The 27,569-nt window shown below is 39.9% G+C and overlaps 1 protein-coding gene across 1 annotated transcript in view; it reads right to left on the bottom strand.

The window, feature by feature from the left end:
• Nucleotides 1-440: 440 nt before the first annotated feature.
• The window catches only part of rhpn2 (rhophilin, Rho GTPase binding protein 2), a 105,001-nt gene continuing 77,872 nt past the window's right edge, over nucleotides 441-27,569 (bottom strand). The window contains exons 10-15 of the mRNA XM_028810056.2: nucleotides 25,505-25,624; nucleotides 22,376-22,570; nucleotides 20,749-20,825; nucleotides 18,121-18,267; nucleotides 6,485-6,640; nucleotides 441-1,439 (exon numbers count right to left, since the gene is read on the bottom strand). Coding sequence (XP_028665889.2) covers nucleotides 1,185-1,439; nucleotides 6,485-6,640; nucleotides 18,121-18,267; nucleotides 20,749-20,825; nucleotides 22,376-22,570; nucleotides 25,505-25,624 — 950 coding nt within the window. The 3' untranslated portion in view covers nucleotides 441-1,184. The remainder of the gene's footprint in view (nucleotides 1,440-6,484; nucleotides 6,641-18,120; nucleotides 18,268-20,748; nucleotides 20,826-22,375; nucleotides 22,571-25,504; nucleotides 25,625-27,569) is intronic.

Below are 27,569 nucleotides of genomic sequence, written 5' to 3' on the forward strand. Positions count from 1 at the left end.
ACTATGGGATCTGATGACTACATATTATTCCTTTTGCATATTTTCTCTTTTGTCTATATTAGTCCTATATTAAATCAAAAGACCCAATGCAGACCTACCAGATTTCTCTTTTTTACATCTAGGCAAAGAAAACAAAAGGAAGATAGGTTGTTTGCATGCTTTGCACAGACAAAACAAATGGTTTTCTTTCCATTTTAATCTGTACCACTTTTGTTTATAATTTACAGGTTATGTGCACTTAATGCAAAAGTAAGGACACTGCAATATTTTCAATCTCTTTAAAAATTACTACTGAGAATGTGTTACACTCAGGTCTTCCTGATTTCATGGTAGTTTGCTGATTTTGGTTTAGGTGTCAATGTGTGTATCACTCACTCAATTTAGGCTTCATATATGTTCTGCTTTTCTCTTTCACTGAGTCTAAGTTAGATCAACACAAATCTCGTTAAATTTGGCATTTTATTAAATTAAACACACAAAAATAACTATATCAAAATACAATAAAAAAACATTAATATAAAACAAAAACAAAATAGTTTTTCAATGCACAATGAATATACAAAATTAAAATGGTAGGACAGGAATTGGTCTTTCAGAAACTACTTTTCTTTTATGCTTTTATGCTATTTGAGTATCAAATAGTGTTAAAAGTATTATCTACTCTGTAGAAGTCTTAACACTAACACCTACTGTAGCAAAGTGTTAGCAATAATTTGCAAAATGGTTATCTAAAGTGCAATAACCAGAGAAACCATAAATCATTTAGCATTTCAGCAAGCTTTATCTAAAATGCATATGGTGTAAGCATACCAGGCATTGATGCAGCATACATGATGCTGGACCCAAGGCCTAAAAAGAACAGTCCAAATAGTCATCAGAAAGCTAAAGTATTATTGGTGCACTCCCCAAGCTCATTCAAATTGCCTGGGGAAAAATTCATTCCAGATACATACAAAGCAAATCATCATCATAAACTATGAAAGTTATACATGTTGGCTGGACATATATATACACACATGCACACTGTATATATAAATACATATGTATATATACATGTGCATATAATCTACAATATCACAATGAACATAATTTGTTTAATACAATTTGAAACATTTGAATATATTAAATGATATTAAAGTTCACAGTCCCTTCTAAATCAATAAGAAATAATTCATTTTTTAATACTAGTAGAGAGCACTATTATTTGTTGTCATCTGGAAGGTGGCAGACAGCGGTTTGCTTAATTGTGGTGCATCTGCAACAGCTGAAGGAAGACTAATTGTGCTTGCTGCTTTCTGTTTGTTCTTCATGCCCCAACTCAGGAATGACAATTTTTTGGTCACTTTGGTCGTTTTTAAATTCCTTTTGTCCTCCATGGCAAGACATATCATTGAATATGTTTTTGGCAGTCCGCCACAGTATGTGGCACTTTTGTTGGGCTACAAATAATATTTAAATGTTAGATTAGACAAAACACATTTAAGTACAGTAAAATTCACAAGCATTATCTTCAGGTAATAATTAATCAAGTACATGAAAAGTACATGGCACTAAATATTTACTATTCCAATAGTACCTTTACGATTATTTGCTTCCCAAATTCCTTCCTTCCTTGGTGATCATCTGCTTTGTGTGCTAGACTGAATTCTCATTCATTCACTATTTTGGCTAGCTTTCTGACCACTACCATTGTAGATTATGCTATGCACAACCTTGCCAACACATATAAAACATGGCCTTCTGCCTCAGCTCAGCCTACCAGAAGATGATAACCATTCAGTGTTTTATGGTGCTGTATTTCATTCAGAATGTTTCATTCTTCGCTTGAACTGAGAACCTAACCGGGTTCAGCAAACATTTGTTGAAGCCCACTGTAGACATTTTCTCCTGTTAATTAATGATTACATTTACAATCAATGGAAACCTTAAATCTAACCATCTTCACTGAAATGTCCTCTTTTGTTACTAAATGATGAAATCAAAGGCAAATCAAGCCACTCTTTTAACAAGACAACCTAACTATGAATATTAAAGTGAAGAAAATGTAATAATTTTTAGGAGAAACATGTTCCAGAAGATGATAAAATTAATTTGACTTCATAGGAAATAATTCTGATCATCCTCAAATAAAATCAGCTGTTCTTATAGGATTACACTTAGATCTATAGAATCTTATTACTGAAAGTTAAAGATTAGGGGAAGTACATAAAATAATTTCTAAGGTAATGCATATAGTAAATCATGGAAAATTTTGAATACCATGATTAAGAAGTAGAGTTAATTCTCACTATGGCAAGTTCAACACACTGCAAATATCAGGACATCCCTGCAAAATTAATGACTGTGCAATGAGAAAACTCATCAAGAAGGCTAACAAGAGGCTAATAGTAAACATAAAAAATTTACAGCAGTAGTTTATCATTAGCTACATCTTTTTTTCTTTGTGATCAAATTTTTTATTGATAAAATGAAAAAGGAATACAGAAAAAGAAAACCAACAATATCAACTGATTTTTCAGCTGTATAAGAAATAAAACAAAATACCTCCCACCTAAGACGATTATTTAAACAGAGACAGAGAGAGAGAAAAAAGAAAAAAAGTTGACGTGTAAGTTGGCGCACACACCACACAGGAGCGCAAGGCAAAGTAAGGTAGGGTGAAGAAAAAAAAGAAAAGAAAAAAAAGAAAAGAAAAAAGGAAACTTGGATAGCAGAAGCTGCCTCATGGAGCAACTCCGAACCAGCTGTTTACCTAACTTAACAGAATGAAGCCATTTGTGGAAAGTAGAAGCAGAACAGTTGTGGATCTGGGATGCACAAAGTTCAAGAAGGAAAAGATTGTAAAATGAAGACTTCCCGATTGCAGAAGAGACAAGACATGGGACATTTCAAGTGAGAGGCTAAAAGCAATTTAGCTGCAATGGTTGCAGTCATTAAAAGCCTCCTCTGGGAGAGAGAAAGTGAAAGTATAGAAAGAAAAGAAAGGTCTAGGAGGAGAAGAACTTGAGAGGAAAAATAAATGGGGAAAGAATCATAGAAAGGAACTTGGAAAAGAATAGTGCCAGGGATTTTAAGAGTACAAAGGTGACATAGGGAATCTAATTCTAGTCTATAAACACATTTAAATTGTTTGTGCTGGTGATTAGGATTTTTAGAACATCCATGCATCTATTATCCAACCCACTATATCCTAACACAGGGTCACGGGGGTTTGCTGGAGCCGTTTTTGATATTTACAAAGATGGTATGCCAACACAACATAGTATGGGGAAAGGTGAAATAGCTGATTAGACATTACTAGTAGAGTAATGAGGGAAACTAAATGGAGGAGACAATAGAGACCATATATTGGTTGGGACTTTTGAGAAAGGGAAGAAGCTAATGAGTACAGGGGATGCATTGGAAGAGAGGCAAACTCCACATGTCCTGTCCCCAGAAAAGTTGTGTCAACAGCCCTGTGGAGAACTAAAGTTTGCAGGCATTCAGCGAAGTGTCACAGAGGAAAGGCGCAGAGCAATTTGAAGTCACCATCTTCAAGACAAAAGGTGAGGGCCAGGTACAATACTAGTTTAGTGGTGGGCATAGGCAGAAAAGACCTAGAAGGACTAGACCCATGCAATGCAAACTGACTTTGTTATCATAGAATTCTACCACTCTTGCAGGGAAGGAAACGGAGCTGCTGCAGGAGGTGGGATATTACACTTAGAAGTAGTTAGTATCAGCTCCAAACATAGCATAGGTTCTGGAACAAAACGTCTTGATTGGGGGTGGTCTCTCTCCTACTCTGAAGTTCTGATGTGTGAAAGACCTCAGGTGCGTGTGAGTTTTCTCCGGTGGATAAGAGGGTTGCATTAATATGACAGTGAGTCACAATCAGGAAAGTGGATGAAGTCCTTAAAAGGGTGCCATCCAAGTACTATGAATCTTACTGGGCGACTTCAACACTCACATCAGGAAAGACAGAGATACCTGGAAGGGCATGATGATTGAGAGGAATGGCCTACCAGATCTGAACCAGTATGGTGAATTGTTTTTGGACTTCTGTGCAAGTCCTTTATTGTCCCTAACAAACACCATGTTTTAATACTGTACAAGCAGGCTCATATATGTACCTGGTGCCACAGCAATTTGGGCCAAAGGTTAATGATAGACTTTGCAGTCGTATGACCTGAGGCCATATGTTTTGGACACTCAGGTGAAGATAGGGGCAGAGCTGTCAATTGATCACCAATAGGTAATGAGTTGGATATGAAGCAGGGGACAAATAGACTGGGGATGCCTCAACCAGTAGTTAGGGTTGCTAAGAATTTCTGGCTGAGGTTACCATTCTTGATGAGTTGAATTCCTACTGCCAAAAGAACTTGTCCCACATGCCGATTGATTGTCAGGGACACTGAATCTGAATGTTGTAGAAGTGGCTGTTAACAGCTGTGGTCTTAAGGTAGTAGTGGCATCCCATGGTGACCACCATAACACCTGATGGTGAACACCAGAAGTGAGAGAAGCTCTCTGACTCAAGAACGTGGCCTTCAGGGAAATGTTCTCTGTTGGACGGCATGACTTGGATGAGAGGTTCTAACAGGCTAAGAGGACTGCTGCAAAGTGGTTACAGAAGCAAAAGCTCAAGCATGGAAGGACTTTGGAGATGTCATGGAAAAAGACTATTGGATTGCCTTGAGGATGTTTTAGTAAAATGTTTGACACCTCAAGAGAGGAAGGCATGACCCTTACCCAAACTCTGTTAAGCAGGGATGGAGAGCTCCACTGTATGAATGCAGCAAGAGCATGTCTGAACATTTGGCTTTAAGGTGAATTTGTTCACTGGGGGTGTTAAGAGTTCGTCAAGACTGTTTTGACACCACTCCTGTTTGTGATTTTTATGAAAAGGATATAAAGACACAGTCAAGGATGTGAGGGTGTCCAGTTAGGGAGAGTAGGAATAGAATTGTTACTCTGTACAGATGATGTTCTCCTCTTTGCCTCATCTCACTGTGACATTCAGCATGCACTCGAACAACTGCTGAGTGTGAAGTCGCTGGGATAAGGAACAGCACATCTAAGTCTCATGTAATCTTTCTCTGAGAAAAGAAAGGGATTCTCTTTCCAAGACAGGGGTGGGGGAGGGTGGAATAACTGCCCTTAGTGGAGGATTTCAAGCATCTTGGGATTTTGTTCATGAGTAATGAAAAAGAGAATGTGAGACTGACAAGTGCATTGGAGTGGCAGCAGCTGTTCTGCGGGTGCTAACCTCATCCAAAACTCTTGGTTTACTGGAAGAGATACATCCCTGTACTCATTTATGATCATGAGCTGTGGGTAATGACTAAAAGAATGAGATCACCAGTACAAGTGGCAGAAATGCAGCCACTGTGCAGGTTGGCTGAGCTGACACTCTGTGAAAGGTTGAGAAGCTCAGCAATTCAGGAAAGCCTCAGTATAGAGTCACTGCTCCTCTGGATCAAAAGGAGCCAGTATGTTGGCATGTAGCAATTGTGCCCAAAGGGTGGCTCTAACTAGGACCACTCCAGAAATGTTCCATTGGGTGACGATCCTGTGGTAGACATACTGTAGGACAAGCTGCAAGTATTACATCTCTCATCTGGCTTGGGAATGCCTACAGTTCCCCAGGAACAGCTGAAGTCTGTAGCGGCTGTCAGAATAGTTTGGACTGACCTACTTGTACTGCTGCAACTATACATCCCACCAGGAACAGAGGTTCAGAAAATGAAATGATGTGAGATACAGTATCACAAGGCACAAACACACTGGTATCTTGTAACTTTGGCATTTAGACTGTCTATATGTACATGGGGCCTAATATTTTGTTAATAAATCAGTCATGTGGGAGGATAATGCCTTATTCTAAACTTCACAAATCGATACAAAAAAGAAGAATGATTGAATGATGACAATTAAAGTTTAATTAGAATGAAAAGAGATGGTTTCATCATCCATTATTAATCTCCCTCAAGAGTAGCAATAAATAAAAAGTAGGAATCAATCCTATGGTACACTCATGTATATATCCAATCTCAACTATACAGTACATACTTGAATGATCACTTATTAACTCATCCATGTACTACTATATTTTAAACAAGAATTAATAATAATTCAGAATCTTTTTAACTATAGCTCACCACTCACTCACTCACAGGGTTGAAATAAGTGCACACACATATCTATATAAAAGCAGCTGGGACAGAAAATGAGTTGTATAGCAATGGTCTCATACAACTTCAAGTGGACAATATTGTATGTGCATATTATTTGATTTATATTAAAGTTTACCAATGCACTAAATTGATAAAACCATCATGGAAGCACTCTATACAAACTTTCAGTAATATGAAAGAAGAGAGAACCTATCAGTTACAATTATGGTCCACATGAAATTTACTAGACCATTCCCTTATTGACCCTAAGATCAAGATGAAACAAAATACATTCAAAACTTAGGCATACTGTACTATTGTCTCCTTACCATAGAGAGAGTGTTTTCCGCAAGGCTGATAACTTTCATATCAAATCCCTTGTTACTGTTATCCTTTAACATTTTCATGACTTCACTGACACTTTTCCACTTGCAGTCTACATCTTCTACTGAAACAATAAAATCACCTTCCTTCAGTCCCTCTGTCTGTGGAATTGAAAAACGAAAAATGCCAATATATATTTTCAAATTTTACAAAGTTACAAAATATTTCAACACAATACTTATTATCATTTATGCCTCAATCCTTCTTTATGAACTAATTCTAAGCTGCTGAGAAAAGATCTGCTAAATAAAATGTAAATAATACCAGAAAAATAAATCTATATGGAATAATGCTTTCTTTAAAATAATTACTAATACTTCAAGAGAAAACTGCTGGTTTTTCATACAAATACACCATTGCTTTGGATCTTTGTTTTTCTTGAAAAGCAGATGCTTAAGTACAATATTAATGTATTTTTAATATTGTGATGAAAAACCATTTATAAGGTCTAAAACTCTCTTTTGCTTCCTTACATTTCTATAGCTAAAGCAATCTTGTAGCCTTTAACAAAGAGTTTACTCCCAGAGTAAGCCACAGAACTGGTTTTATATAATCTCAGTAATCCCTTTTTACTTTCAGTCTGCAGTTTATAATTATGGAGGTCATTTTAAAAACAAGAGCATGTTAGCTTTGAATTAGCTTTGGAAGACCTAGTTTGTTTGTGGGCCTTATTTAATGTTCAATGTACTGCTTTAGTTTTTAAATACAACACAAATTAAAAAATATAGCAAACACTTAATAAATATGATCATAAGAAATTAAAAATTCACCTCTCAGTTCTAAATTATTGAAAACAGATATCACATTATGGCTTTTTTGGCATAATCATCTAATTTAACTGAAAATAAATTATCACAAAAATTCATCTCTTTTAACTGAAGATAAATCACAAGAACAAATTTCATTTTAAACAACCATTAACTGTGTCAAAATGTAGCCTAATAATTTTCTTCATGCTGTACAATATATCTAACAATAATGTGATCAGAAGATACAAAAATATATGGCAACTGTATTTGATCAACAAATGTATTAAAATTACCCTTGGAGAGAACCTTTGCCATATACTAAATGCTGTTAAACCTCAACGGTATTGTAAAAGAATGAAGGAATAATCAGTAAGAATGTAACCATTAAATTATGTTGGATTTACTGGCTTTCTGAAAACATACAGACAAGCTTAGAAACCAATGATATAAAGAGGATGCCAAAATACAGAAAGATTTCCTTTGGGTCATCTTTCGCCTTGTCTGCTATATCCCTCTCTAACTGACTTTTAGCTTCCCTAATATCCTTCTTAATGGTTGCCCGCATGCTCTCATACACCTTACCATTCACTCTGGAGTTATTAGTCTTATATACTACATACAGCTGTTTTTATCTTTATAGCTTCTTTTTCAGCTCTTTATTAACCCTACTACAGTAATCCCTCCTCCATCGCGGGGGTTGCGTTCCATATGTTTATATGGTTATTTTTATATTGTCATGCTTGGGTCACAGATTTGCACAGAAACACAGGAAGTTGTAGAGAGACAGGAACTTTATTCAAACACTGCAAACAAACATTTGTCTCTTTTTCAAAAGTTTAAACTGTGCTCCATGACAAGACAGAGATGACAGTTCCATCTCACAATTAAAAGAATGCAAACATATCTTCCTCTTCAAAGGAGTGCACGTCAGGAGCAGATGATGTCAGAGAGAGAGAGAAAAGCAAACAAATCAATTGGCTTTTAAGTATGCGAAGCACCGCGGCACAAAGCTGTTGAAGGCGGCAGCTCACACCCCCTCCGTCAGGAGCAGAGAGAGAGAGAGAGAGAGAGAGAGAGAAGAGAGACAGAGAAAAACAAACAAGCAAAAATCAATACGTGCCCTTCGTGCTTTTAAGTATGCGAAGCACAATGCAGCATGTCGCTTCACGAATCAGCTGCACAGAAGGGAGCAACGTGAAGATAATCTTTCAACATTTTTAGACAAGTGTCTGTATCATCTAGGTGTGCGAACAGGCCCCCCTGCTCAATCCCCCTATGTCAGGATCAGAGAATGTCAGAGCAAGAGAGAGAGAAAGAGAAAAGTAAGTAGGGTAGCTTCTCAGCCATCTGCCAATAGCGTCTCTTGTATGAAATCAACTGGGCAAACCGACTGAGGAAGCATGTGCCAGAAATTAAAAGACCCATTGTCTGCAGAAATCCGCGAACCAGCAAAAAATCCGCGATATATATTTAAACATGCTTACATATAAAATCCGCGATAGAGTGAAACCGTGAAAGGCGAATCGCGATATAGCGAGGGATTACTGTAATCCAAAATTTTGGAATGTATCTATTCTGCATTATACATAAAACCTGTTTATACGTGTTCAACTGCCTGTTTATACAGTTAAAAGTTGTGATCTTTGCATTTGCACTCTCCCAAAACCTTGAGAACTGTAGTGTATTATGTTATGGTCACTTGGCACCAGTGGTTCAATCACCTCTATACCCACAATTCAGTCCCGATTATTACAAAACATTAAATCTAGACGGGCTTTCCCTGTGTTTGTGCTTTATCATATTGTGTTAAAACACACTCACTGATTACATCTAACAGCTCATGCTCTTGTGTTCCGCTATTTGCAAGGTTAGTCCAGTTATACACAGGTAGTTGAAAACTTTTTTGACTATATAATATCCACCTGTAAACTTGCTTTATTAATATTACTATAAATATGCCCATTGAAATTACTGTCTGCATTTTTTGTTTTGGGAGGTGGATGGGCTATAAACACATTCCTAAAATAAGGCCACTTTCCTTAATATTTTCCAGATGAATCCAAATGTCCTCAATAAGATCGGGCTCATTATTCAACTTAAGAAGACTTGCATTTAAACTCTATTTAATATAAACGACAAACCCACCCCACTCTATTTTGTCTGTCCTTCCAAAATAATATGTAGCCCGCTATGTTATACTCATCCCCAAATTTGTTATTTAGCCAGGTTTCTGTTATTGATATAATATAATTATGCTCAACTACAAGCAACTCTAATTTACCCTAGGTTCTTGTCTATAAGCCGGACTCATGTATAAGCCGGAGACCAAAAATCATACGAATTTTTAAAATAAAATCTTATCATAGATAAGCCGGACTCATGGATAAGCCGAACGTACTATAACCTATAACTAATAGAAGGGAGGGAGGTCAGTGGTCTCACTCGCACCCATTTAATTTCTTTAAGGGGGGAGAGAGTGTGAGATATTGGCGTCTCTCTCACTCCCCGCATGGCGCGGTTGGAGCGGCCGGAGCGCGTTCTTTCTGCTCTGGGCGTCGCCAAGTCAACACGCGCGCGTAGCGGTCATTTACATTGTGATTTTATATGTAAGCATATTTAAATATATATCGCGGATTTCTGCGGACAATGGGTCTTTTAATTTCTGGTACATGCTTCCTCAGTTGGTTTGCCCAGTTGATTTCATACAAGGGACGCTATTGGCAGATGGCTGAGAAGCTAGATTGCTTACTTTTCTCTGTCTCTCTGGCGCTGACTATCTGTGATCCTGACATATGGGGATTGAGCAGGGGGGCTGTTCGCACACCTAGACGATACGGACGCTAGTCTAAAAATGCTGAAAGATTATCTTCACGTTGCTATCTTTTGTAAAGCTGATTCCTGAAACGACATGCTGCACAGTGCTTCGCATACTTAAAAGCTCAAAGGGCACATATTGATTTTTGACTGAAAAACAAACTCTCTCTCTCTCTCTCTCTCTCCCTGCTCCTGACGGAGGGGGTGTGAGCTCCCGCCTTCAACAGCTTTGTGCCGCGGTGCTTCGCATACTTAAAAGCCAAACAGCACCATTGATTTGTTTGCTAGAGATTGTTTTCTCTATCTATGTGACATTCTGTGCTCCTGACACACACTCCTTTGAAGAGGAAGATATGTTTGCATTCTTTTAATTGTGAGACAGAACTGTCATCTCTGTCTTGTCATGGAGCACAGTTTAAACTTTTGAAAAAGAGACAAATGTTTGTTTGCAGTGTTTGAATAACGTTCCTGTCTCTCTACAACCTCCTGTGTTTCTGCGCAAATCTGTGACCCAAGCATGACAATATAAAAATAACCATATAAACATATGGTTTCTACTTCGCGGATTTTCTTATTTCGCGGGTGGCTCTGGAACGCAACCCCCGCGATGGAGGAGGGATTACTGTATAAGCCGGACTTATGTATAAGCCGATATTCTATTTTTTCATTTTCACAACTTTTTTCCTTAGATAAGCCGCGGCTTATAGACAAGAACTTAGGGTACTTCTTTTATTTTTGATATTTCTAGCATTAAGAGAAGCTTTTTTTAATATTTTAATTTTGCCTTTAAACTTTAGGCTCCAAGTTTCAGTCAGTCAGTCATTTTCAAACCTGCTATATTCTAACAGAGGGTCACAGGGGTCTGCTGGAGCCATCCCAGACAGAAACATGATGCAAGGCAGGAACAAATCCCAGGCAGGGTGCCAGCCCACCTCCACACACCAAGCACACACTAAGGACAATTTAGGATCGCCAATGCACCTAACCTGCATGTCTTTGGACTGTGGGAAGAAACCGGAGCACCCGGAGGAAACCCACATAGACACGGGGAGAACATGCAAACTCCACGCAGGGAGGACCCAGGAAGCGAACCCAGGTCTCATTACTGTGAGGCAGCAAAGCTACCATTGCACCACCTTCAAGTTTCATTACTATGCATATTTTTACACTATTATTTGTTCATGTACAGTCTAAAACCTGGCCTATCCTAAACTCCCTGCCTCGCTCTCTCATTCTCTAGTTTAAACAATCCTTGACTAACCTACTCATATGCCTCCTAACACATTGGTGTCTCTCCTGTTCAGACGTAACCTGTTGCAGTGAAATATGTTCCATCTGTTCCAAAATGGAGTCCTAGTGCCCCATAAACCTATACCCTTCTATTATGCACCAAGATCTGAGCCATGAATTAAGCCTTCTAATCTACTCAGTCTTATCTGGACTTGTGCATGGCACAGGTGAAAGGTCAGAGAACACTATCTTGTTAGTTCTGCTCCTCAGCCTGGCACCTAACTCTTCAAATCTGGATTGCACACCTGACAGACTACCCATATTTATGTCAACTGTTAGAACATGGAGAATGACAACTGGATCCACCCTGCTCTGGCCAAGAGCCCATCAACCCTTCCAGGGAGGTCTCCACCTATGTACCTGGAAGGCAACACAACGTGGGAGACTCTCCATCTGTGGAGCAAACCTGACAGTTTCAGCTACCGCTTACTGCTTTGCTTCGCTGATCCTAGTTTTGAACATAAAGAACAAGAAAAGCACAAGTAACTTTCCAAACACTCCCCAAACACTTTGCTACTTTTTTGCTGCTGTATGGGTAGAAGAAAACTATTAACCCTTCTAAATGAAAAAAAAAAGCTTTAAAAATTTCTGCATGGGTCCTTGGAGTTAACACGTTTTTAGGAGAAAAGTTTGTCTTTGAATTAACTCTCACACCTCAGAGCATAAAACTCTTAGCACTACTTCCTCTTCCACTCATAAGGATAATTTCAGCACATTAGTAAGTTTATTTTACACAAACAATTAACATGAACTTAAAAGAACTAACCATTTCCTTAGTTTATGATATTATGAGTTAACAGTAGTGTTTTTGGCATGAAAGTCTTGAAGGGCAACATTACCCTGGGAGAGAGATTCTGCAAAAATATGCACAAACTGTCAGAAGAGATGAACTCAATCTGAGAAACTTGTCATATAAAGAACTCATTCAGATGGGTAAGAAAAAGAAGATCAATCACTTAATGGACAACATTTTCCAGACATGCTCATCTGCTTAAATCTATTTGTCTGGGTCCATCCCTGCCAATGAATCACCAGTAGGATCCTGACTTGGACTGGCTTATGGAGTTGAGAAAAGTCAGCACAGATGATGTCACCTCTGGTGCCCAATGACTGTTTGGAGGCAGAGCTTGCAGGGTGAATGTGACAGAGAAAAGATCATTGGAGCTGCATAGGAGCTGTGTAAGCCTGAAGAGTCAAAAGCTATATTGGACAGTGACCTCCAGTAAACCTCAAGTGAGGAAGCAAAGGAGAGCCCCTGTGCTTCACAATGTATTAAGCTACCAGCACCAGCGATAATTGCCAAATAACCCAATATAAAAATAAAATAAATAAATCACACAAAATAATGTGTCTATACTGTGTGGAATATGGCCGGTCCTTCATCCCGGCCAATACCCCCAGATGGAGCTCTCCCTGCAACATGGAGGTGCCCCAAATTCCAGCAGGGCCTCATGGACATTGGAGTTTTAATGCACAGCCCTGCTGGATACCATGGGGGCCGCCAGGAGTTGCTGCAGGGAGGCCCAGGGATTTATATTTTCCATATAGCCTGGAAGTATTTCCAAGTCACGGGAACGGAAGAAATGATATACTTCCAGGCTGAAGAAAAAGAGAAGTTTTTACCTGACCCGGAAGTGCTGGATAATCACATGGACTGAGGGCTCAGAAGCACTTCCGGGTTGAGGACTATAAAGGACTGTGGGAAATCCCAGACAGACGAGCTGAGTTGGGAGGCAGGGTGGCTAAGTGTCTGGGAGTGGAGGATTATTGACTGTGTATTGTTTATTGGAGATTTGTGGAGTGGTGGTGCTTTGTGCACATTTATTATTATAATAAATAACATTTTGGACTTTTATCTGGTGTCTGAGGTATTGTCCGAGGGTTCAAGGGAGCGAGAGCGCCCCTATCTGTCACAGTTGGCGTAGTCGGAAGGATTCTCTGGCCGTCGGTTTGGCAGAGGACCTGTATTTAAAAATTTACTGTGGACAGAACCCTAAGAAGGCAGCGTCACGACATGGGGAAAAAATTGCCACAAAACCCGTTTTCTAAGACCGTCATGGGGAAAAAGAAGAACAAGCAAAGCGGTAACACAAGCAGAGGTCTAGCGCTCGGCATTGCCGGCAAGCCATGGAGCGGCTACGTACTTTGGGAGAAGCATTAGGAAGAGGACAATGGCAATGAGGTATGTGCCGGGAGCGAATTTGAAAACTTATTTTGTCCCGTGCGCATACCTCCCAGGGGTCCATCCGGAGGTTCTGCGGGAGGCAGGAAAGAATCCCGAAGATGGTGGGGCACTCACAACCATGGAGCTGACGAGCGAGAAAGACTTCCGCATGTCGTGTGCCGGCGACAGACACATGACCCACCCCGAAGGATTGTGGGAAGGAGAAGGTCTGTGTCCAGCTGCTTGTGGCTTCACCCAGGAAAAGACAGACTTGGTTTTTCCGAAGGGGAAAGGAGAGGCGAGCGAAGTACCGCTCTCCCTACAAAGAGGTAAGGAGGTCCGGGAAATGACTGATCGGTCTGTCGATAAATTGAGACAGATGGTTCACAGTCAGCCAAAAGCGGCACCGCGGACCTCCAAAAAGAACTCCAAATCCCAGGCTCCCTTGCGGAACCCGTCAGAGCATGTGCCAGGAGTGGGTGTGCTCATTGGCTCCCAGCTGGAGGGTAAGGTTAGTGATCTCCTGAGCATACCTCCGGCTGAATTAAATAACTTTTTGGACGTGCACGAGCTGGAGAAGTTGCTTCAGCCCATGCACAGTTTCTTACAGGTTGTGCAGACAATCCAGAAGATCATTGCGGACTTGGGAGCAGCGGCTGAAGCTCCTATAAAAAGACTGGACAAATACCTGCGGCAATCTTCTCCGGAGCCGCCTGTATTAATTAATGCAGTGGTACAGGTAAGCGAGACCTGTACCGTACATCATAGAGGGACGCAGTGTGAACTGGGCCTGCAATTAATTAGTAGCGGGTGCCAAGTCACTGCAAGCCCTACACGAGAGTATGGAGTGATGACAGAAGGGACGGGGGAAGCACCGATTGAACCAGAGCAGCTGAAAAGTGCTGTCTCCCGGAGCGACGCGATGCTGAAGATGCCACCCCAGGTTAATTATAAATCGAAGGGGATGCAGACAGTAAAAGGGCTCTCTTGTTCCCATAGAGAGATACAAACTGTGGACAAGCCCCAGAGTAAAAAGGAGATCCCAAAAATAAAACAGGGGTCTCCTGACAAAGTAGAGCAGAGAACTGAGAGCTCAAATGCGGCTGTGGAACCCTCCTCAGTGGACAAAGGGGCGGAGCGGAATTTTCCTGACTGTTTCCAGTCTTGCAGAGGGAGACCAGTAAGAGAACGGCGGCTGTGTTACGAGTGCCACTGGCCAGGCCACGTATGGTGAAATTGTCTTCGGAGGACAGGGGAGCAGAGGTCATTTTCATATAATGTTCCCCCTAGATTCTCCCGGGGATATTCGAGACATTGCCAGGGCCCGACCAACAACTCCTCTTAGAGGAAGACATCCTTCGTGGGGCTGGCCGCTCCAAATCATGATTCTTCGCTGGGGGGTTGAGTACTGTGGAATATGGCCGGTCGTTCATCCTGGCCAATATCCCCAGGCCGCCAGATGGAGCCCTCCCTGCAACATGGAGGTGCCCTGAATTCCAGCAGGGCCTAATGGACATTGGAGTTTTAATCCCAATGGGAAATTCACATTCTTCAGCAGCAGCATACTGATACAATAAATAATATTAAAGAATGATAATAATGCAGGTGAAAAACAGACAATAACTATGTATAATGTTAAATGTTAACGTTTACCCCCCCCGGGTGGAATTAAAGAGTCGCACAGTTTGGGGGAGGAACGATCTCCTCAATCTGTCAGTGGAGCAGGACAGTGACAGCAGTCTGTCGCTGAAGCTGCTCTTCTGTCTGGAGATGATATTATTAAGTGGATACAGTGGATTCTCCATAATTGATAGGAGCCTGCTGAGCGCCCTTCGCTCTGCCACAGATGTTAAACTGTCCAGCTCCATGCCAACAATAGAGCTTGCCTTTCTCACCAGTTTGTCCAGGCGTGAGGCGTCTTTCCTCTTAATGCTGCCTCCCCAGCACACCACTGCGTAGAATAGGGCGCTCGCCACAACTGTCTGATAGAACATCTGCAGCATCTTATTGCAGATGTTGAAGGACGCCAGCCTTCTAAGGTAGTCTAACCGACTCTGTCCTTTCTTGCACAGCGCATCAGTATTGGCAGTCCAGTCTAATTTATCATCCAGCTGCACTCCCAGATATTTATAGGTCTGCACCATCTGCACACAGTCACCTTTGATGATCACTGGGTCTATGAGGGTTCTGGGCCTCCTACAATCCACCACCAGCTCCTTGGTTTTGCTGGTGTTCAGGTGTAGGTGGTTTGAGTCGCACCATTTAACAAAGTCATTGATTAGGTCCCTATACTCCTCCTCCAGCCCATTCCTGATGCAGCCCACGATAGCAGTGTCATCAGCGAACTTTTGCACATGGCAAGACTCCGAGTTGTATTGGAAGTCCGATGTATATAGGCTGAACAGGACCGGAGAAAGTACAGTCCCCTGTGGCGCTCCTGTGTTGCTGACCACAATGTCAGACGTGCAGTTCCCAAGACGCACATACTGAGGTCTGTCTTTAAGATAGTCCACGATCCATGCCACTAGGTATGAATCTAATCCCATCTCTGTCAGCTTGTCCCTAAGGAGCAGAGGTTGGATTGTGTTGAAGGCGCTAGAGAAGTCTAGAAACATAATTCTTACAGCACCACTGCCTCTGTCCAAGTGAGAGAGGGGATCGGTGTAGCATATAGATGATGGCATCCTCCGCTCCCACCTTCTCCTGATATGCAAACTGCAGAGGGTCAAGGGCGTGTTGAACCTGTGGCCTAAGGTGGTGAAGCAGCAGTCTCTCCATGGTCTTCATCACATGTGATGTCAGAGCAACAGGCCGAAAGTCCTGTGTTTTCCAAAGCCTCGGGACTCTCCCCTGTTCCAGGCTCAGGTTGAAGATGCGCTGTAGAGGACCCCCCAGCTCCGATGCACAGACCTTCAGCAGTCGTGGCGATACTCCATCTGGACGCGCTGCTTTGCTGGCACGAAGTCTCCTCAGCTCTCTGCTCACTTGCGCTTTTGTAATTATGGGTGGGGATGTCTTTCCTATGCTGGTATCAGCAGAAGGATGTGTGGAGTGTGCAATACTCCGAGGTGAGAGTGAGAGTGGGTTAGGGTGGTCAAACCTGTTAAAGAAGTTGTTCATTTGGTTTGCTCTCTTCCCGTCTCTCTCGATGGTGGTACCCCGCTTCGAGCTGCAGCCAGTGATGATCTTCATCCCATCCCACACTTCCTTCATGCTGTTATTCTGCAACTTCTGCTCCAGCTTTCTCCTGTACTGCTCCTTCACCACCCTGAGCTGGACTCGGAGTTCCTTCTGCACGCGCTTGAGCTCATACTGATCACCGTCTTTAAAAGCCCTTTTCTTCTGGTTCAAAAGGCCCTTGATGTCACTTGTAATCCATGGCTTGTTGTTAGCAAAGCAGCGTACTGTTCTTACTGGAACTACAATGTCCATACAGAAGTTGATGTAGTCAGTAGTGCAGTCAACAACTTCCTCAATGTTCTCACTATGAGATCCCTGCAGGATATCCCAGTCTGTAGTTCCAAAACATTCTCTCAGAGTATTCTCATCCTCCGGGGTCCACTTCCTGAATGATCGTGTGGTTGTAGGTAGGACTCTCACTTTTGGTTTATAGTGAGGCTGAAGCAGAACCAGGTTATGATCTGCTTTCCCAAGCGCAGGCAGCGGGTTGGCGCTGTATGCGTCTTTAACGTTTGCATACAGTAAATCAATAGTCGTATTTCCCCCGGTGTTACAGTCCATATACTGGGAGAATGCAGGTAATGTTTTGTCCAGCGTCACATGGTTAAAGTCTCCAGCGATTAGCACAAGCGCCTCAGGGTGCTGCGTTTGTAACTTTGCAACAGCAGATGTCACTCGCTGACTCCACGTCCGCCCGAGGAGGGATGTACACGATGACAACAATGACATGTCCAAACTCTCTGGGCAAGTAGTAGGGACGTAAACTTACAGCCAACAGTTCGATATCCCTGCAGCAAGTGGAGATTTTGACGTTAACATGTCCAGAGTTACACCACCGTTTATTAACATAGAGAGCGAGTCCTCCTCCTTTGTGCTTCCCACAGGTACTTGAATCTCTGTCCGCTCTAACTGTGCTAAACCCGGGTAGCTCCACGTTGGCATCTGGGATGGTGTTATTTAGCCAGGTTTCGCAAAAACACAACAAACTGCATTCTCTGTAAGTCTTGACATTTTTCACCAGCGCAGCCAGTTCGTCGATCTTATTTGAGATTGAGTTCACATTCCCCAGAATCACAGAAGGCACCGAAGGCTTGAAACGCCACTTTCTCGCAAATCTTGGAGATTTGTGGAGTGGTGGTGCTTTGTGCACATTTATTATTATAATAAATAACATTTTGGACTTTTATCTGGTGTCTGACGTATTGTCCGAGGGTTCAAGGGAGCGAGAGCGCCCCTATCTGTCACAACTGCAAATCACTATTTAAAAGAATTATTTACACCATTAGATTCCAGAATAGGTGCTTATGAATAGAACAAGTATTTCATATTTTCAGTACATCATCATTGTGTATTCATGAGAAACAAATTATACATTTATACTTACAGCAGCCATACACATTGGGTTTACAGACTTAACATTAACTGGAGAACCACCTTGAAGTGTGAAGCCAAGATTTCCATTTTCTGGGCTTATGTGTATTTTTCGAGGGGCTGTCCATCGCTGCTTGGCAGAGAATACTGATAGAGGGCCCTGGTGAAAAAGAAAAAAAAAAGAATTACTATCACTAAAATTATCTTGAACGGTTTAAAAATTGTTGGGACAGTTCAATTTTTGTTGTGATATCTTGAGTAGAGTGCATTGTATATATTTTTTTTAATTTCAATTTGCAAACTCATCTTAAAACAGAGAAACATCCTATTCAGGTTCAATTACAGTTTTGTTTACACTTTATAGTTACAAATATACCATCTCCTGTCATTCATTAGTCAAGAGTCCTGTCTTCAGTTTAACAGATGGATACTGTTGGAATAGGCGTCTTACTCTTGCACTACTCTGACATTTTCCAGACATATTTATTCTGAAATATTTTACTATAAATGCACATATTTTGGACATTGTGAGCACATGACTGGATAACTGACATGCAGATTATGTGCAACAAGCAACTTGAGATTTTTTCATGGACTTTTTTGTTTACTGTTGTTCTGTGTTGCCTTCAGATAGATAGATAGATAGATAGATAGATAGATACTTTATTAATCCCAACGGGAAATTCACATACTCCAGCAGCAGCATACTGATAAAGAACAATATTAAATTAAAGAGTGATAACAATGCAGGTAATACAGACAGACAATAACTTTGTATAATTTTAACGTTTACCCCCCCGGGTGGAATTGAAGAGTCGCATAGTGTGGGGGAGGAACGATCTCCTCAGTCTGTCAGTGGAGCAGGACATTGACAGCAGTCTGTCGTTGAAGCTGCTCCTCTGTCTGGAGATGATACTGTTCAGTGGATGCAGTGGATTCTCCATTATTGACAGGAGCCTGCTTAGTGCCCGTCGCTCTGCCACAGATGTCAAACTGTCCAGCTCCATGCCTACAATAGAGCCTGCCTTCCTCACCAGTTTGTCCAGGCGTGAGGTGTCCTTCTTCTTTATGCTGCTTCCCCAGCACACCACTGCGTAGAAGAGGGCACTCACCAGAACCGTCTGATAGAACATCTGCAGCATCTTATTGCAGATGTTGAAGGACGCCAGCCTTCTAAGGAAGTATAGTCGGCTCTGTCCTTTCTTACACAGAGCATCAGTATTGGCAGTCCAGTCCAGTTTATCATCCAGCTGCACTCCCAGGTATTTATAGGTTTGCACCGTCTGCACACAGTCACCTCTGATGATCACGGGGTCCATGAGAGGCCTGGTCCTCCTAAAATCCACCACCAGCTCCTTAGTTTTGCTGGTGTTCAGTTGTGGGTGGTTTGAGTCACACCATTTAACAAAGTCTTTGATTTGGTTCCTATACTCCTCTTCCTGCCCATTCCTGATGCAGCCCACGATAGCAGTGTCGTCAGCGAACTTTGGCAATGGCAGGACTCCGAGTTGTATTAGAAGTCCGATGTATATAGGCTGAACAGGACCGGAAAAAGTACAATCCCCTGCAGCGCTCCTGTGTTGCTGACCACAATGTCAGACCTGCAGTTCCCAAGACGCACATACTGAGGTCAGGAACAGCACAATTGACACGGGTTTTATCCTAAATGTTGTGATTCTTCATAAATCTTGATAAAAACAATTATTGTTCTTTCCCTTCACTAAAAATAACATGGGATAAGTAGCCGAAAAAAAAGGGATATTTTTGGGTAGAGTATTTATTTATGCATTTTACTCCTTGTATAATAGTTCAGGAGAGAGAAAAGGAGGTAAAACTGCTTCAAGCTTATTAAAATGTATACAGTTTCATTAAAAGTAAAATTATTCAAATTTGATATGACACGTCTAATGTATATTTCTGTTGTGTGCGTTATAAAATGCACTAAAAACCTACATAAAATATCCAGACTTATTTTTTTATCAATTACTTATTAAGTATTTACAATAGAGTAAATGAAACAGAATTATACAGAACATGTTATAACAGAATTCATACTCTCACAATGTCCACACCCCAGACTGAGTTGGGAAGCACTGAATTAACCATAGCATTAATGAACAAGAGACATCCAGGATTTAAAGGACTGAACACCAGTAGACAAACCCTTGGTAATTTTTGTGGATGCCTTGTTAATTTGAGACACACTTATCTTCTGTTTTTATTATGATGTTTATTTAAAACAAATTTGTAGAATATGCATGTTTTACCTGTGTCTGCATGGGTTTTTGCTTACATACTCTGGTTTCTTCCAACCCTCCAAAGATGTGCATATTAAATTGACTGGGGACCACAAATTGACACAAAGTGAATGAATGTACACTGTGATGAACTAGCATTCTGCCCAGGGCTTGTCTTTATCTTGCACTCAATGCAGTCAAATGTTTTAAAATGTTAGCTTCCAAATTGAATGAATGAATGGATTAGCATACTGATTCTGTTATAACATACTCTTCAAATAAACATTAGAAGCTGCTGTTCATAGTCCATTAAAAGTGTCTTATGTCCCCAATTTACTGAAAACATACAGTATAATTCAAACACATATTGCATAGCTCCTTTAGAACAATAATACACAACCTACCAATTTTTGGAACAAATCTCTGACTTTCATCTTAATGGATGCTGGCACCACTATCTCAGATTTTTGCTCGGTTTTGGCTACAGAAAAGAAAAAAAAGTATAATTAAGAACAAATTCATATTAGGAGACTACAAATGCACAATGTTGCACCAACAATAGAATTAATCTACTGCATATTCACTGTTAAAAAATATTCAAACTTATAATTTAGTTCTGACTGTTTGCACTTAAATCAGTATAGGCATACATGAGAAGTACACAGAGATTGAACATTACCACAAAAGGTTTTTATTACTGAAGTTTAAAGGATTCCTTAGGATTAATGGGATTTTGTCCCATTTTATATGTAGAAGAGGGCAGAACATCGAGGTCCCTTTAAAAATGCCACAGTATACTCAAAAATAAATAAGTTTATTGTCAAGTGAATGACCTTAACCTTACTCCTATACTGAAATGTAGGTACTTTGATTGCTGTTCTGAGTTTGTATCTGCATTTCATGTATGTTTACATATCGTCATTTTGAAATAAATTGTGTGCCTTCAGTAATTTTTTGATGTCACCAGTGATCTACAGTTTCTTATTAGTAAATATGTGGGTTGTTTTTATAGGCACACACTCCTATGTTTGCATACTCATTCAGATCTGACGAAGTCTCTCTAAACACTTCCCAGTTTACAGAAAACTAAATCACTTTTTTTGCTGCTCCTTAAGTTTCAGACTAAATTTGTAACCTAGCAGTAGGAGTACTGACAGAAGATCAGACCATCTGAGGTCACGGCACAGTAGTACAGTCTTTTATTGAGGTGTAGCAGAATTTCAGCACCCTCCTTTGGATAGATGCCATGCTCATAACATTTAGTGTAAACACTCCTTAAATATGCTTGGTGAAGTCCCCAGCAACAATAAATAATTCTTCTGGAAGTAAAGTTTGCATCCTGTAATAACATTGTACAGTCTAATTAAAAATATTTTAAGTGAAGAAATGAAAATGGAAGATCAAAAAAGCTTTAATTAGTTTAAGGGTTGCAGCACTCTGTGTTGGATTCACAAAAAATTATACTTATAATAATTAATAATAATTACTGATAACTTTTTATTTCAAATGACTGCAGTAAATCCTCTTAAGGCAAGAGAAAGAGGGCCTGTTATACACTAATCTATGGTGTGCACCTTTGCTCAGTCTGAAGCAAAGAAAATGTGTCCAGAATGAAAAACATACTTCAGGCATCTATTTTGTGATATAAAACCCACAATGTATGGTGAATTTGTATTCTGTGACAACTTGGTAGTGTTTTATTTCCACTAAGAAAATACAGATAACAGCCAAAGGCAGGAAAAGTAACAATGCTCTTTTAACTTTTGTTACTAAAACAACAATGGTTGCCAGCTTTACACAAACTCTATTAGAAAGAGCTACACGATCAGAAGAGAAATCCTCTTATAAGAAATGTAACTATTGTTTCAATTTCTCTTCTCAATGACATGACAGGACTTAAAAACTTTAGTAGCACCTTATTATTGCTATTTTGACATTTGCATTAGCTATAACAGTTATTTAATTAAAATATACAGTATATAGACTTGATTCTGTTAAACTGTGAAATGATGTTGTTTTTCTCAGGCTTACAGTTAATTTCAGGTGCTTCAATGTAGTCAAAGAAATCCTCCTCCTTTTCACATTGGGAATATTTGTCTAAAGAACGCTTATGGCAGACTAACAGTATCTCCTGAAGGATTTCCAGCCTCTTCAAATCCCGACATAAGTTGTATATTCTTAGGGCATCCTCATGACCCGTGATTGCTTTGCGCAGATGAGACTTACCTGTTTAAAAAAAAAAATATACATAAGAAATCTGTTCACCTAAAATGCGACCAAGAGTGACACAATGCTGTTATCTGGCTTATTTTTTTCCAATAATTAGATAAAAATAAACAGAATTAAAGGAACCTGGATATTTTTAGTTTCAAGGTAGATAAACTAGGTAGATATATTTTTTTATTTCCTACAAAAATAATATATTACACAATTTATTACTTTCTTTGAAATAAACATTTATTTGGAAGTACCCTAGGTTCTTGTCTATAAGCCGGACTCATGTATAAGCCGGAGACCAAAAATCATACGAATTTTTAAAATAAAATTGTATCATAGATAAGCCGGACTCATGGATAAGCCCGAACGTACTATAACCTATAACTAATAGAAGGGAGGGAGGTCAGTGGTCTCACTCGCACCCATTTAATTCTTTAAGGGGGGAGAGAGTGTGAGATATTGGCGTCTCTCTCACTCCCCGCATGGCGCGGTTGGAGCGGCCGGAGCGCGTTCTTTCTGCTCTGGGCGTCGCCGAGTCAACACGCGCGCGTAGCGGTCATTTAATTGTGATTTTATATGTACGCATATTTAAATATATATCGCGGATTTTTTGCTGGTTCGCGGATTTCTGCGGACAATGGGTCTTTTAATTTCTGGTACATGCTTCCCTCAGTTGGTTTGCCCAGTGATTTCATACAAGGGACGCTATTGGCAGATGGCTGAGAAGCTAGATTGCTTACTTTTCTCTCACTCTTGCGCTGACTATCTGTGATCCTGCCGTATGGGGATTGAGCAGGGGGGCTGTTCGCACACCTAGACGATACGGACGCTCGTCTAAAAATGCTGAAAGATTATCTTCACGTTGCTATCTTTTGTAAAGCTGATTCCTGAAAAGACATGCTGCACAGTGCTTCGCATACTTAAAAGCTCGAAGGGCACGTATTGATTTTTGACTGAAAAACAAACTCTGTCTCTGTCTCTCTCTCTCTCTCTTCCTGCTCCTGACGGAGGGGGTGTGAGCTGCCGCCTTCAACAGCTTTGTGCCGCGGTGCTTCGCATACCTAAAAGCCAAACAGCACCATTGATTTGTTTGCTAGAGATTGTTTTCTCTATCTATGTGACATTCTGTGCTCTTGACACACACACCTTTGAAGAGGAAGATTTGTTTGCACTCTTTTAATTGTGAGACAGAACTGTCATCTCTGTCTTGTCATGGAGCACAGTTTAAACTTTTGAAAAAGAGACAAATGTTTGTTTGCAGTGTTTGAATAACGTTCTTGTCTCTCTACAACCTCCTGTGTTTCTGCGCAAATCTGTGACCCAAGCATGACAATATAAAAATAACCATATAAACATATGGTTTCTACTTCGCGGATGGCTCTGGAACGCAACCCCCGCGATGGAGGAGGGATTACTGTATAAGCCAGACTTATGTATAAGCCGATATTCTATTTTTTCATTTTCACAACTTTTTTCCTTAGATAAGCCGCGGCTTATAGACAAGAACTTAGGGTAATACAAAAAGTTGCATGTCCCCAAATACAGTGATCCCTCGCTATATTGCGCTTCGTCTTTCGCGACTTCACTCCATCGCGGATTTTAAATGCAAGCATATGTGAATATATATCGCGGATTTTTCACTGCTTCGCGGATGTCTGCGGTCTACAGTATGTGTGCTTCCTCAGTTGATTTGCCCATTTGAATTCAAACAAGGGACGCCTTTGAATTCAAACAAGGGACGCTATTGGCAGATGGCTGAGAAGCTACCCAATCAGAGCCTTCGGTTAAGTTCTTGTGTGCTGCTGACTGGCTCAGCGACGGAGTGCTGCATTAACCAGGAAGTCTAATCTCACTCATTCATCATTAACGCACGTTACTGCTACTGCTGCAGGAGCCGTGTCCAAGCGCCAACAGAAGATGCAAATGATTGCAGAAAAGGTAAAAGTTTTGGATATGTTTGGAAACAGCTACACCGCTGCAGGACACCATTACAGCATCAATGAGTCCACGATTCTTTTTATTTAAAAAGGAGGAAAAGCATATAAGATCTACGGCCGCAGTGTCCTTTAACCAGGGTGCAAAACGAGTTGCAAGTGGACGTGATAAGGCAGTAGTCTGGATGGAATCTGCTTTAGGGATTTGGATTGAAGAGTGATGGAAGAAGTACAACGGCGGTGCTAAACAGTCGCCTGAAGAGGCTCCTTTAGAAGAGCTGTAACGCTATCCTTTGTAGTGCAGTAAAATTAAACTCATCGTTATCAGACAAGTCGTCGTGTCATTGTTGGTGAGTAACCATAATTAATTATTTACGTACAGTACTTATTACATGTACATAGTTTAGTGTCACTGTACACACATTTTACTGTATACAATTTTTCTTGCATTGTACGTATTTATTGCTGGTGGCCTGTCTGTCGTAATGGCTGTAACATATGTGATATCGGAGACGCTCGATATCTTTAAAATAATATTTAGGTTTTACTGTATGTAAACTGTGTTTACATACATAATTTCAACGAATCTTACCTAATATCTAAGAGAATACAAAGGGTTTATGCTGTATAATTGTGCGTGAAATGTTTATAATAGTGTGGGAGAGTTTATAAGGGCTTAAAATATATAAAACTAACCATATAAACATATGGTTTCTACTTCGCAGATTTTCTTATTTCGCGGGTGGCTCTGGAACGCAACCCCCGCGATGGAGGAGGGATTACTGTAATTCATGCTTCCATTATCATCATGCTTTGTATGATCACCTGTAGAAGTGTGCAAGCCTTTAAGAAAGAAATACTCCCAATCACAGGATATTGCAATGGATTATACCATATTACATTATGAAGCAAAGCAGAAATGTTAAGTATAATGGGTGAAATAAGAAATCAGAGATTTAGCATTTGTATAGTCAAAAAAGAAATTGTTAGGAGTAAAGACAAATAGTACCTAAGCTCTTGCGGTTATCATGATTTTTCAGGAGGCTGAAGGGTAAATGTCCTTCTGGCATGCAGTCATAAAGTTGTGTGAGTGTTTTTTCATGCAGATCTTCATCACAATCAGGACTTACTGGAGCAAGAAAATATAAATATTATTTCAAGCAATAGTAAACTATTCAGTTATTAAAATTACTGCCAAGAAACATTTTTCTTCGTACTTTGCATGGTGTTCGAATGTAACAATTACCTATTCAGAATATATGTATTGTGCTTCTTGATTTAGTGTTCCTTATGATACAAATTAGAAATCTGCCAAAGCACTGAATTCAGAAAAACTCAGAATACATGAAACTTAATTCTTGAAATCATAAGTAATTCCCTCAGAACTGTATAAACAGAAGCAAAAACATCTACTGTTGTCAGAATTTACTTTCAAAAGAAATATATGGACCTGTGCCAGAGTGTAGGAACCATACTACATTCACAGTGAACAGAATGGCCAAATGTTGGAAAAACTAGAATCATTTTAAAGAACTCCGTGAACCTTCAAATTGTTTCCAAGATGCAAGAGCTGCTGCAGGTAACAGTAACATGAAGGGAATACTGGGATAAAGAAAGAGAGAAGGGAGTATACGAGCACTGGAATGTATATCGTTCAGTTTTAGCACTTCTTCTGTTGAACTGCTATTTTCCTGTATTCAACTTGTTATATGTTCAAGTCAAATTTGATTATTTACTTTCTCTCTATTGTATTTAGAATCTTTAAATGCTGTAATTTTTTATATACATAAGAAAACACAGTAGAGACTCAGGTTTTACTGGTACACTTGTTAACCAACAAAAAATCATATAAAACTCCCAACATATATAATAATCTACAGTACGTCTGAACCTCCAAAATGGAAAGCTAGGGTTGGCACTCATTAGTTGTGAGCACACACACAGCCTGATCATATGACTTAAGACAAAATTAAACCTGTTTAATTTTATAAGGGAGTATCCCTGGGTATTTTAGACTACTTGGCTGATGGTCATGGGAGGACACGGACTGCTTTACATTTACTAAAATTATATTAATGAAGTCAAGAATTGAAAATCGCTGGAGAAGCCATGTAGTGTGGCATGGACCTAAGCTTATTCACTTGTTCAGATGTCAAGAAATTCAGCCAAACATCACTTTCAGGACTGAAACCATCCTGTTTGAGTCTGGAAAAACTCTCAATAGAGTTCTAAGAGCTGGCCACTCTGCAGTCCTTTTAATAACCCCAGGGGTGCAAGAAACATTACTTCAGAATGAAATAACTATTTTTATTTATCCAGAAAAGTCATGCTTTTACCCTATGATGTTGTAAAGTACATAGCAAAGCATCTACCATTCAAGCTGAGCTGACTTGGAAAAGAATACAATACCAAAACCTATCACTGCCAAAGCATACAACTTTACACAACTTCAGCCATCTTTCTTCTATGTTTAGTGTCACAAAACTGCTTAACTGTATCCAGATATACAAGTACACTACATTACAGACAAAAAGTCCCTTCTAACGCTTAACTGTTCTTTTCTAATTAGATCATAATTAACTGTCTGGTAAACTCTTTTTTACAAGCTTTAAACTAATTTAGAAAAAGAAGCTTCAGTATGCATTTGCTGACTTTGAAATCACACTACAATTCCAAAATAAAAACGCTAAATGAAAAAGCTTATAAAAATCAAGAAATTCCAGAAAACCTTTAAATGAGCTGCATTTTATGCTAGCATTGCTGCAAACCATTTATCTCCCTAAAACTACATTTATAAGCAAAATAGCATACAAATTTTTTGCACTGAAAACCTTTGAACATCGCTTCTATTTCTATTTTTAAAAAGATAATAGACATTTTTCCTACTATTTTAAAGTTCTTAATTTATATCATTAATTCAATGTCATATTTATATGGAATATTCAATACCCGCTTTAATGTATTTCTTGTTAAATGCAAAGTCTGAAAATATTTAGGGCATAAGGTTATTTACTATATATCCTTTACTTTTAAAATAAATGCTGCCAGTTGTTAGGCCTATCTACCCATTTTAA

The sequence above is a fragment of the Erpetoichthys calabaricus genome, chromosome 9 (assembly GCF_900747795.2).
Source record: "Erpetoichthys calabaricus chromosome 9, fErpCal1.3, whole genome shotgun sequence".
NCBI classification, from domain to species: Eukaryota; Metazoa; Chordata; class Cladistia; order Polypteriformes; family Polypteridae; genus Erpetoichthys; species Erpetoichthys calabaricus.